Consider the following 13,489-nt stretch of genomic DNA (forward strand, 5'->3'; position numbering starts at 1 on the left):
ATTATGAACATAACTCCAACGTGGCCACCGATGGTACCATCGAAGAAGACCATCCAGGAGTCTTTTCGTGGTGCATATACAAGGCGCGCCAATACCACGTATAAAAGACAATTCAAGTCGTCCCTCCAAACGCACAACAGCAGCTTTGACCCTGGAGCAGCTGAGACTGAGGAGTGTACGGACTTCTTCCACCACTTATACAGTCAGGGCAAACAGCCAAGGACCATTGACTTGGTCAAGCCAGCCCTTGTTGCCTATTTCAATGCCAGACGAGTGACACCAAACGCAGCCCAGCACACAACGGCACGTCGCTGTATTGTCGACCTACAGAGGTACAACAAACAGAACAACATCGACGGGGAAAATAAGGCCAACCACTAACCGTACAAAGCTGGTGAACGCCCTGTCCAACCTGCATCCGTTCTTGGGCTCCATGCATGCTCTTGGCAGTGAGCTTCCTTGGCTACTTTGGTAGGAGTGAGGTACTTGGCATGCGATGGAATTATGTGCAAATCGTATCTGACGGAAAAGAAAGATACCTCTCGGTTCTACTGCGCAGGCACAAGAAGGCCACGGTCGCGGAAGATTGCCAGGTGTATCACCTGGCGTTCCCATGTCTGCTTGTGTGTGGTTTCCAACGGCTACTATGCGAAGCTGCGTGCTTGACGTGTCAACTTAACGAGCACGGCATTTGTGTTCCCAAACAATGTCACGCAGCACGATGGTGTCGCAAAATTTGATTTGTGTTCCCAAACATTGTCACGCAGCACGATGGTGTCGCAAAATTTGAGCAAACCAATTTGCGCAAATGGCTTTGTGAGCTCATCGATGCGACACCCGATCTACCAATTGGTATATCACTGAACAGCTTATAGCGCAGTTGTTCATTTTACCGTGTGCATGTTTCGAAGGAGCATCGATTCAACTTCCATGAGCTCATGGCGTGGTGTCGTTTTTCGGACCAAACGTGTTTGTGAGTACCTGGTATCCAGCAATGAGATCGATCCCTGTAACCTCCTCCGTACCTCAAATGTTCAGGGTGGCACGCCATTGACCGTGGATGCCCTTGACCAAGCCTTGGCAAAGTCCCTGCAACAACACACGGTGAGGAATTATGTTCCTGCGAAAGTGACACAGCAAAGGTTAATGGACCTGTTTGTCGTCCAGAAATCGATTCCCATGGCTGACTCAGCTCGAGGCGTGGCAGCAATGGATTGGTGCGTGCACTGAAAGACTACAGCAAGGTGATGATACCAATGGACAGGAAGAAGTAGAAGAAGTCTGATCGTCTGACATTGGCATTTCAAAAATAACATTCGATTTTCTGGCAAAATGGGATACACCAAAAACGGCATTTTCAAAATGGAAGTACATTTTGTAATATGGCATTTTGGACCTCCTCAAGGAGAAATTCCACTTGGAATTATTGGATTTGGGTTAAAACGCTTCAAGCAAGACATGTTCCAATTATTATCAGATTTATTGAATTCACCCCAAAATGGCTTTTTGGGCCAGAATATTGAAATATTTCAGGTTGCCACACGGGTCCTAAAGCCCTCCTTTAATAATTTTGCATCCTAAGATTAGGCTAAAGAAATGTACTACATTTGTATTACGGATTTGGGCTCTCATGGTTTAACGGATAGCAACAGCAAATAATGACATCAAGAAGCGTTGATTGGCTAACAAGTATCGGCCGCTGTACTTTTAAGCTTATTCAAGTTGTTTGCCCATTTGAAAGTGACAAGCAAGTTGTTTTAAGATGATCATCATTGACATGCGCTGGAGGTGTGTTGTACTGGTTCAAGTGTACGGCATCGACCTTGATGTTGTGCGGTTGATCCTCGGAATGTCACGGCGATCCGTGGCAAGATACAACGCCATGTTCACATGCACAGGACACGTAATTGGTAACTGGTGGCCAGTTGACGTGATCGCTTGGGTGCAAGACTACGCCGTCTGCACCCTTGCTTCTACATTGAAGAACGCTAAGCAGCGATTCGACATCATTTTCTTTCGGTCAGGATCGTTTCCGTCGCAACCATTTGTCGAGTACTCATGCAAGACCTCGGGCTGACTTGAACAGGTATGATAGTTCAACCCATTGTTCTTATCCTGCATATTGCTAATCATCGATAAAGTCCTAGAAAAACGAGCACGATAAGCTGCTGATTTCGAGTTAGAGGGTTACTTTAGCCGCCTGCAAACTTACAGTACTACTCGTACCCCGACAAACTTATTCTCGTTGACGAGGCATAGAAGGATTGCCGCAATGCAATTCGAAAGTGCTCTTGGTCGAAGCAAAATACTAAAGCTATATTGTGGATCTACCGTTGGCGCGGGGCGAACGTGTATCTACTTTAGCTGCCTTCACGACGTCGGGTTTGTTATCTTGGAATTATGCTGATGGTACTTTATGATATAGAATACTACTAGTGTTATATATTTTTGCCATTTGAGTAATTTTGAAACGTTTGGAACATTGGACCGTGAAAAGTTCAATAGTGTGATGGCCAAGCGAATCATCTCTTACTTGAACGCTGGGCCCTTTCTTCGCTCATTTTGATTTTGGACAATGCAAATATATGTATATTTGGACGGCTTCTTGAAGCTCTTGTACTGTACATACGCTCATTTTGATTTGGCCAATCAATGCAAATATACATATATATGCATTGATTGTACATACTGTACAGTACAACGAGCTTCAAGAAGCCGTCCACATCAAAGGGGTGCTGCGTTTCATTGTGCTGCCGTATTCGCCGCAAATAGATTTATATTTTGACAAGGATTGGAAAGCACAAAAGTTCGGATCAATGTCGTTTTTGTTCCAATCAATGTGTGCAAATCTTGTGCTATAGTTTATTTCGTATATGCTACAGTATAGCGGATGTTCTCTGGAGGATGGGTGAGATGGGTGAAGGAGGGTGGAATTACCCGAAATGTTCACAGGTATTCACTATAGTATACTCACATGTACTATATGATTCCATTTTGATCGGAACAAAAACCCCATTTATCCAAAAGTTTGTAGTACATTTTATGCAATGCTCGCATTTGTTTCGAACGGCTCGCTGTCTTAGACTACGTTACATTAGGGATGTTGGTGTTCGCAGTCTCCTCTGCGTCGACGGTGAAATTGCTATGGGTCAAGAAAATTATTTTATTACTTAAGTGTCGGATAAAATTAGTTATCCGGAATAATGGGATGTGCCATCATGAGAATTGACCAATTAACATGTTGTAGAGCATGTGATACGCACCTTCGAACTGAGCCACTCTGCTTGTGTGTGTGTGTCGATTGATTTTTGTTAGCGTGATACGTATTGCTTGGATTTATCTGATATTTCAAGTACTGGTGATCTCGTTTGCTTCATCAAAGTTTACCTCGGACTTGGCACTTCTGGTGTTCGACGGAAAGAAGTCCTCGTTTCGTGTGAGGTCCCAAAGCTTTGTTAGCTACATGGAGGGAATGACCCTTGAGATGGTTGGTAACTACTTAAAGGAACCAAAATCATTGCCCGAGCCTTAAATTAAATATGAGGACTGGTTGCATTGCGAGCCACCGATTATCTCGACTGGCAATGAAGCACATGACCGGTGGTACTTGTACAATCGGAAGAGAACAGAGCAAAAGGTTCGCTTCTACCTGTATAGTCTTCTACCTAAGTCGTTTGTCCAGCAGCTACGTGACACGACTGATGGAAAAACTCCTGTGCATGAGGTGTGGCCTGAAGTCGAAAGTCGCTACGGGACTTCGAATGTTTCATCTGTGACTGGTTATATGGGTCAATTAATTAAAACGGCTAAAAAAACTATTGACAACACCCAGTCATGGTTTGGTGAGATGAAGTCCCTCAAGAACCTGATCAATGCCCAATCTCGTCAGCACCTTGGTCGCGACAGTGTGACTGATGACTTGATCATTTACATGGCATTGAATGAACTACCCTCTCAGTTTTATGGTGCACAAATCAAGTACGATGGTTTTTTTAACCTAGCTGAGGTAGAGGCTAAACTTGTTGGAGTTTTGGGTCAAAAGAAGAAACATGCAATTTTGACCATGGGAGGTCAAACTCCACGACCGGATATTCCGGTTAGCAATGCTAACTTTTCATCCAATCAGAACCATGGGAAACGAAAGTCATCCGGAAATCTAGCCAATCAGGGCAAGCGTCATGACACCGGAAAGGCGTTTTCCAAGGCAACTCCAAAGAGCCGCAAGTGTTTCTACTGTGAAGGCAAATACAACGTCAACGGCGTGGACCACATGAAGTGGGATTGCCCTAAGCGTCAGGATGACTTTCGGCGGGGCTGGGCGCGAAGTTCGATTTTTGAAGAACCGCGGCGAATCGAAGATGCGGTGCCCAAGGGTCGTGATGTTCGCACCGAAGTGGCCTGCGGCGCCGTCGTGATGCGTGAAGAAGTGGCATTACCTGCTTCGCCTCCAAGCCGTCAAGAATTTGACCTGCCGGACATGTCTATGGACGACATGTTTTCGTGCCCTGATGACAGCGATATGCTGTCCTACTCTCCCGCTTTGGCTGTGGCCACGACGTCCACTCCTCGTGTCGAGACGATGGCGGCATCCATGCGTGACCAGGTATTAAAATTACAGTGTCCGAATTTACTCACTCGTCGTGAAATGAGTAGTCGTGAATGGGCACTGGTGGTGGTTGTGGTCACCACATGACCGGTGACGTTAGTTTTTTACTACGTAGTAACCAACTTAACAATGCATTCTGGATTCACATTTTCATTTGCTGGTGGTCATAAACTCGTTGATACACATGGGAGTTGCGAAGTTGTGGCTTGAGTCTCCAAATGGTGTAGTCCAGTATATATTTCAAAGTGTTTCCTTCGTGCCAGGCGCAACGGCAAATATCCTGAGTGAAAATGCTCTGAAGCGTTCTGGCTACCATATCGTTGATAGTGCCTGTGCAATGTACAAGTATGTATTTTCAAACTGCAAGCTTCAGTTCATCGGCACCTCGATAAATGGTGCTTACTATGTCAAAAGTTGGACTGATATCGAACGTCAAATTCGATGCGCTCAAGTAATGCGGTCCCCCGTACCAGTCACGGTTGTCCATAAAAAACAACGAGCCATAAAGTTAATCAGAGAATGGCATATTCGTTTAGATGTCAATATGTGGCGTTAATTTCGATGTTGACTAAGGGTACTGTCAATGGTGCCCCTCGTAGTCACCCTGACTGTTTACGTGGGTTACGTATTTTCTGCAGGAAATGTGTCCGCGCAAAGCATCGTCGAATGTCCTACAAAGTGTTGATTGGAAGTAGGCACCCCAATCCGCTTGGTTCACTTCATATGGACACTTGTGGCCCCCTTAAACAAGCTGGAATGTATGGCACACTTGGACAGATTAGGTAGTACTGTTCAATTGTTGATGATGCGACGTCGTATCGATGGGCTACGCTTCACTCAACAAAGGACACCATTCCAACTGGTATCAAAGTATTCGTGAAACTCGTCCAGCGACAGTGTGACAAGTGTCGTACGTCGAGTGCGTACTGACGGTGGGACTGAGTTTAACAACAAATCACTTCTAGGGTTTTTCCGAAAACTCGGAGTAAAATACGAGAAGTCAAATCGATACTCACCGGAAGAGAATGGCTCTGTTGAGAGAGACCATCAAAGCAAGTTTGCCAAGGTCAGGTGCATGCTATTAGATGCTGACATGACGTCAAAATGGTGGCCTGAGGCTCTTATGTATGCCACGTACCTTCAAAATAGGACACCATCTCACAGACTGGATGACAAAACACCCTTCGAAGTACTACATGGTGAAGTACCTGATCAGACCTTGGGGAGCCATCTGCAATGCGTATATTCCAAAAGAATTACGAAAGGACAAGAAATTGGAAAGTCGTGCGTTAAAATGTCGCCTTTTAGGTGTGGCAGAGGACTACAAAGGATATCGTCTGCTGGATATACATAATAATCGCTTTCTCATTTCGGGGGATTTCACCTTTGACCACGAACACGCCCGAGCGATTACAGAGAAAGCAATCGCTGACGTGGCGACCCCATTGACTAGCACTGAACTTCGTGCTGTTGACCTGCTTCAACCACCAGAAAGTTATGAAAGTGGTTTCCAAGTGAATCTAAATTTACATCACCCGATGACGTATATTCTGACTCGTCTGTGGATATCGCTATTCCATCATGTGCACTGGCAGACGTGCCAGTTGAGCTTCATTTAGACGTAAATGATCACACTACAGAACTTACATCGGATGGTAAACGAAAGTATCCTAACCATGTGGAGCGATATACAAATGAGCGACAATCTGATAAACGTGCTCCGTCTTGTAGCACAAGACTGTCACCAAGAATACGGAGTAGACTGCGATGATGTATATGCTCCAGTTGCTCGCTTTGAATCCTTAAGACTTGTTCTAGCCATCGGTGTTATCTTTGATTGCATCATAAAGCAAATGGACGTACACACCGCGTTTTTATATGGTGTTATTCCACCGGCACTGAGTTGTACATGCGACAAGCACCCGGATATATCCAAGGTCACGACAAACATATGGTCCAACAAACTGATCAAGAGTATCTACGGACTCAAACAGGCGCCACGAATTTGGTACCAACTGTTACATGAGTTCCTGACATCCATCGGTTTTGAACGTTGCAGCAAGGAGTACTGCTTGTATGTTCAAAAAGTGGGAGATAGTGAAATTGATTGGATTATTGTAGTTGTCTATGTTGACGATCTCACCATTATCTCAAAGAGCCAAGTTTTAGTTGATAAGTTACAATCTCAACTGAGCCAACGCTTTAAAATGAAAGATTTAGGCGATCTCAACTACATACTTAAAATTCATGTAACGAGGAATCGGTCGCAGAAAACGATGGCACTTTCACAAGAAAAGTTCATTAAGGATCTCCTGACGAAATACAAGATGGAAGGTTGTAGAACATCAACCACTCCACAGCTAGTGGGAGTCGAACTGAAACCAGAAATTCAAATGACATCAACTCAGATTGCAGCACAGCCCTTTGACTACAGAGGACTCGTTGGACCACTACAATACTTAGTGCATGGTACTCGTCCCGACATAGCTAATGCAGTTCGGGAATTGAGCAAATATTTGAGTTGTTACAATAGTTCTCATTGGGAAGCAGACCTGAGAGTACTAAGATACTTAAAAGAGACGTCTACATATGGACTTCTAATTGACGGAAAACAAGCAGTGTTTCCTTTGAAGCCTACACAGACGCAAGTTTCGCGACTCAACAAAAAGAGCGTAAATCCATCACTGGTTATCTTGTCATAATTGCTGGAGTCTGCATCTCGTGGTACAGTAACAAGCAAGCTTGTGTTTCAGTTTCTACTACAGAATCTGAGTTGGTTGCATTAAGCGAAGGCGTTAAAGAATGTGAGTGGGTCCGTCATCTTCTTATAGAGATGGGATTCCAACCAACTGGCCCCATAGTTATCTGGTGCGATAACACAGCCGCTATTGACATTGTTCATAATCCTGGAAATCACAAAGCAACTAAGCACATCGAGACTAGGTATCTATTTGCTCGAGACTTAGTTGAGAAAGGGAGAACCAAAGTCCAATACTGCAAGACAGAGCAAATGCTCGCAGATGTGTTGTTTGGAGAAGACGATCAGCAAAATGCTGCAACAAACGCAGAAACGATAAGTACCCGGTATTTCATGTCGACATGTAGGTCTCGATCCAACTGAGATGGTCCATGCGTAGGAATTGCAGCATGTGGGCAGATGTGACGACAAGCTCTTGTCGGCGTTGGTTCTTCATGTACGTCACAAGCGCGTGTGGTTCGCGTATGATTGGGCGTGCTCTACAGTCACCGGTGTTCTTCTTTCGTGCCTTGGAGCCTTTGAAGTCGAACAGCTTGGACTCTTCTTGGACCCAGAGTCGCATGTTCACTCGGGGTACCCAAGACGTTGAGCTGCCACTCGCACAGAAGTTGCCTTGGCAGCGGCAATGGCTTGCAACTTCTGTGCAACGGAAGACCTGATTCGATGCTGGATGCTCTTCGGCCCCATTGCGTGCAATGTGTTCAGCATGTGATCGAGTTCTAGGGGTTGATGGCCATCAAATTCCATTTGAATTGGCCGCGGACTATTTTAGCCAATAATGTCTAGTCCTTTATATTTCATAATTTTGATTGGTCAGTTCGAATTTTTTTGGTGCTAAAATTCCCCCGGCACTATTCAACGTCGTTCCCTGTACCCGAGCCGCGTTCCACAGACGTGTCTTAAATGATTTTTTTACGTTACTTTGAACAGCCACCAATCCAACTAACGCCACCTTGTTTTCGCATTGGAACACAACGACATCTACCCCGACTTCCGCCGTTGCTACATGATTTCAGGTATGACTACCGCAACCAAGATACTTATTCATATGTTCGACTCACACTATAATTGTATGTGTGTGAAGAGCCTTCGCTGTCGATGCATGTGGCTGTAGATATCCGTGGGCTTGTGTCAGCAAACACACACGAACATTAAAAAGCAGGAGGTCGTGTTAACTTCATAGAGCTAAGATCATATTCATGCTGCAAGATACTATGGTACAAACGTCGATGACTTCACATTGGAGTAACATGTGGTCCATTGCCATTTTCTCGTTTGTGTTTTGATGTGCGACTGGATGTTGCAACTCGACCAGCAATGAAGCCGTGGTCGAGAGAAGGAACATCAAACACAACAGCACTGTAAAGAAAAAGCAGGTTGGAGCGCTTTGTTTCGCCAGTCGGATTGCAAGCGCATGATTGGAGGTCCTCGATAGATGCAATTGTCCGTACACCGTAAGGACAGTAGAACTGGAAACACGTCGACCAATGAATACAATGCGCCCGCTGAGCCGCGCTTGTAATGGTGGTTCGATGAATTGACGAACGCGTCGCCCTTGTCAAGCGAATCGATTAAAACACCAAGCGGCGCTATGGGTGAGCTCTCCATGCGTCCAAGGATACTGACACGACGCTTTGATTCTGGCGTTACCACGATATCGTCCACTTCGTCGGCTTTTCGCTTGGGGTGCTTCTTACCATATTGGAATTTGTAGATTTGTGCATGATCGGTAGGAACAAGGTCACGAAATGTAGTTCAACAATGACATACAAAATTGTTTCTGTATTCAATTAGTGGGTGTGCTGGAAACTCCTCATACCGTTAGCACCAAGGCGTCGTTGCTTCGACACCTGTTTTTCGAGGCTTGATTCAGCTGCGTCGAGTCGTCGCTTGAGATCCCGGACTTGGTACTCCAACACATGACGGGGTACATCCATACACTTCGCCGAGCGCTGTGGATCGCTCGTAATAATAGCCTAACCGGTGTTTTTGGCATACTGGGGCCATTTTTGATGCATTTCATGAAGGGGGTTTCGATGTCTTTATCCATGTCGCCAGTTCGACAACATAGGCGTTAATGCTGATCGCGTTATCAGTGCAATGCAACGGTAAGTAGTTCCTCAGGAAACGACCCATGCTGTACATGATATGGTCGCATGGAATGGCTTTAGGATTCACCGCAAGCCGGTTCAAACCTCCCAAAATTACTCGCTTACACTTCTTCCCACACTTGTGTCTGGTCTTACGCTCACCCGCGCCGCGCCTACCCTGTCGAACCCTATAGCGTCAAATTCTCGTGACACAGGGAGCTGAGCTACAAGCATCGCGGCCAGGCCTGTAAGCGTAGGATCCACGAACTCCGTCAATGCTACGTGATGTACTTTGTGGTCTCCTGTACGTAGATGTTGTTCCCAGCGACCAGTGTGTTTGGAAGCTATAGGCTTGGTGCAGTAGACACAAGAACGCCTGAACGTCGCTTCATTTCCAATGGATGAGAAGTGCTCGTAGATGTCCTTCGTCGTCATTAGCGGCTGGTTACCAAAAGATGAATGCAAAAATCCTTATATATCACAAAGTAAAACATCAAAGTGAAACCACTCGCCTTGAAACCAATAGCTTGTACTTCAGCCATCGGATTGGCGAATATTGCCTACCCCCCACACGTCCACACACGTCCACATATGTCTCCAGAATAGTTGCACTATTTCAAAACAACGGAATCACTAGGACTGACAAGTGACAGGAAACATGTAGAAAACGATTATTGTGCTTTTCACTGTTTTGGCTATTCACACCATAAACCTGGGTGTTTGTTACATCGACCCCAGTGCTTTAGATAATCCGTACCGTGATTTAGGATCACGTTTCGTTACAGAATGTAATTATAGGGAGGTCATTTATGCAACTCCCTCGCTTTTGCACATTTGAAAAGTGCAAGTCGAAGTTATATGTGCTATTCTCGGGACCAAATTGCACAATTCACTGGTCACCATAAACAACTTTTGATATTACAAATGTCACACCCCGAGGACAAGCGCCGGAGTTCTACCGTACACGATGTATGTATGGTGCCACATCGTAGAAAACCACGCCATCTTCTTGTTCCATCGCATAGTACATGCAGGTAGCGTGTACTACACGATGGAATTAATAGCCAAGGTGTTTTGGTCACTTCAGGATCACATGTGATTATTATTGCTCAGAGTTATTTGGCATTTATAAAACCCCAGTGAATTAGCTAAAACACCAGGTATTTATTCAACTTTGTAACACAGTTACTACAGAAGTACCACTCTTTTAGCCACGTAAAACCGACGCCAATACAAGTTCAAATCACAATATATAAAGCTGTGCAAAAAAGTAGAAAATGCGATGTAGAAAAGGCAGGCACATTGTACCGATAGGAAAATTCAGACAATCATAACCTCATTTTCGAATTCATGGCAGCCAACAGCGACGAGAAATATATCCCTTCAGCCATGATGTCGAAGGAGCTCCGTTGGCGTCTGGGATGTGCCGTCGCCATCGCGCGAGGTGTCCAATTGAAATCTGCGGAAAACTCCATGGCGGCGAAAAGAGATGTGAAAGTAATGGTTGTCACGCCTTTGTGTACACGAATGATTTATGCAGCAGCCACTGTGTTGGTATTGAGTGCATTAGACCTCTTGGCCAATTGTCACGTCACACAACTAATTGCACACTCTTGTAGCAATTTATTGGATGATATTGGAAATTGTGATGGTTTCGACTACTGCCTGGACCTATTTTGGATATGACTGAGTGATTAACCAATATTATGAGTAAATTCCTTTCGATTTCGTAATTTTGATTTTTAGTGCTTCCTCCGTATCACAAAAAGAGTGAGACGTTAAGCCTTTTAAAATTATATGAAATAATGTATGCATGGTTTTATTAAAATGCACGTCCAGGTCGTATTTTTATTCAGAAATCTGCATGCACGACGAAGCATCATTTGATCTACTGTAGACCTGTGGTGATGTCGTAGTATTGATCGCCACTGTGGCTTGGATATACCAACACGACATTTACACGACGTTGTCGTGGTTTCATTCATACGGGGCTGAGCCATCGACGCTACCTCTTTCTAAACTTGAGCATTCTGTGTGGCTTCAAATTTTGAACGTTGGTTCATCGTCTCAAGTGCGCTCACAAGCACATTTGAGCCACAGTGAGCGCAATTGCAGAAGATTATGAGAGCCTTATATTACCTGCATCTTCGCACGTTCATATATGCTGTGCCTTCTACTTCCATTTTCTGTTTCATTCTACTAGTACCTATATAGTACATTCCGCCAGTGTATGCTGTACAGTTCTGAATGTCTTGTCCAGAGTAACGGTACTACAGTAGTAGCATCTTTAAGGCTTATTAAGATGAACGCGGGCAACACAGTGGCGGGGTTGAAAGGGGTTGGTACTAAGGTGCTCAGTTAAAGGGCAATTCCAAAAGTGAAAACAAGCCTCTGCTTCATCGCACCAACTTAATGAACTATTGCTAGCTATGACGTCACGTGGCATTGACGAGTGTCAAACGGAGGGCAGCCAATCCCTGAATAATATAGGCCTGTGTCATGCAGATCACTCAAGATACATCTACAGACGATGCTGGCCGCTCATTCCAATGTTGTGACCTAATGCAAGCGACACTACTGATGTCTTACTTTGTAAATCAGTATGAAACTCATCCGGAATAATTTACGGATAATATTGAATTAACACTGATATTCAACACTCCCACTTGATCTGTCATGACGTGGCTAACTCCACTGAAACAGAACATTTTTCTCTTCATTGTTCCAGGCCACACCAAGGTCTCGAACTCCCATGAGGAATCGAAGTATTTCAAGCTGTGTGGGCGCCAGCGCCTTGGTCAGGATATCTGCAACCATTTCTTTGGTTGGGCAGAACCTCAACTTGATTTTTCATTTTTCTGATAAGTCACGTGTAAAAAGGTGACGAATTTCAATGTGTTTCGTAGCTTTGTGATTTGATGGATATTTCACAATATCGACAGCTGCCTGGCTATCTGTCCAGATAGTGATCGGTCTTTTCACGTGAAATCCCATTTCTTTTAGCAGATGAAGATCCATTCACGCTCTTTCACTCCTTCACTTAAAGCTATCAACTCTGCTTGAACAGTTGATAACGACACACACATTTGTTTGCAGCTTGCCCATGATATGCATATTCCAGCCATTCGGATCAAATATCCAGTAATACTTTTCCGATCCTTATTTGGCTCGCAAAAGATGCATCAGTGTACACGTCATAAAATATATATTTGCACTTCCCGTCAAGATATAGTCCATGTTTAGATGTTCCCTTCAAGTATTTCAGCACTCTCAGTGCAGCATAATAATGAGTATCATTGTAACACGAAAGAAGCTTACTTAGTTCTTGAACGGCGTTACCGATATCTGGACGAGTACCTCGAACCAGGTACTGCAGTGATCCGACTATGCCTCTATAGTCAAATGGCTGCTTGTCAATTTGCTCTTTCGACAACTTTGTTTCAGGTTCTAACTCGACTCCCACTAACTGAGGAGTTGATACTTCTTTTGCATTTTCTTGGCCAAACTTCACCAATAAGTCCTTGATGTACTTCTGTTGGCTTATTGTCATGGTCTTGGCACTTCTGTTTCTTTGAACCTCCATTTTGAGGATATAATGGATGTTGCCCAAGTCTTTCATTTTGAACCGATTGCTCAATTCAATTTTGAGCTTGCTGATTTCTTCTGATTTTGGTGACACTATAGTCAAATCATCGACATACACGACTATTATTATCCAATCATCAATCGTGCACATGTCATTTATCAACTCATTCAATCCTCCCACTCTTTTCACATAGATGCTATACTCTTTGTCACATCGTGAAAAGCCAATTGTAGTAAGGAACTCATGGAGGACTGCATACCAAATCTTTGGTGCTTGTTTTAAGCCATATATGCTCTTCAGTAGTTTGCACACCAAATGCTCACCTTTCAGTCCTCTGTTTTGAAATCCAGGAGGTTGGTGCATAAAAACCTCAGTGTCCAGTTTCCCATTTAGGAACGCTGTATGCACATCCATTTGATGAACTTCGCAATCCAAGACCGTTGCAACCG

The 13,489-nt window shown here is 44.4% G+C and overlaps 2 protein-coding genes across 2 annotated transcripts; both read left to right on the forward strand.

Annotated features, from left to right (window-relative positions):
- Positions 1-1,762: 1,762 nt before the first annotated feature.
- On the forward strand, positions 1,763-2,077 carry H257_01454 (hypothetical protein; the record flags this gene model as incomplete). The annotated part of the gene is made up of 1 exon (XM_009824659.1): positions 1,763-2,077. One exon carries the CDS (start codon positions 1,763-1,765, stop codon positions 2,075-2,077), a length of 315 nt encoding a protein of 104 aa, XP_009822961.1.
- Positions 2,078-3,847: 1,770 nt separating this feature from the next.
- Positions 3,848-8,023, forward strand: H257_01455 (hypothetical protein; the record flags this gene model as incomplete). The annotated part of the gene is made up of 4 exons (XM_009824660.1): positions 3,848-3,965; positions 4,161-4,603; positions 7,744-7,800; positions 7,850-8,023. The coding sequence occupies 4 exons, from the start codon at positions 3,848-3,850 to the stop codon at positions 8,021-8,023; spliced, it is 792 nt and encodes a 263-aa protein (XP_009822962.1).
- Positions 8,024-13,489: the final 5,466 nt, after the last annotated feature.

The sequence above is a fragment of the Aphanomyces astaci genome, assembly GCF_000520075.1.
Source record: "Aphanomyces astaci strain APO3 unplaced genomic scaffold supercont1.2, whole genome shotgun sequence".
NCBI classification, from domain to species: domain Eukaryota; phylum Oomycota; class Saprolegniomycetes; order Saprolegniales; family Verrucalvaceae; genus Aphanomyces; species Aphanomyces astaci.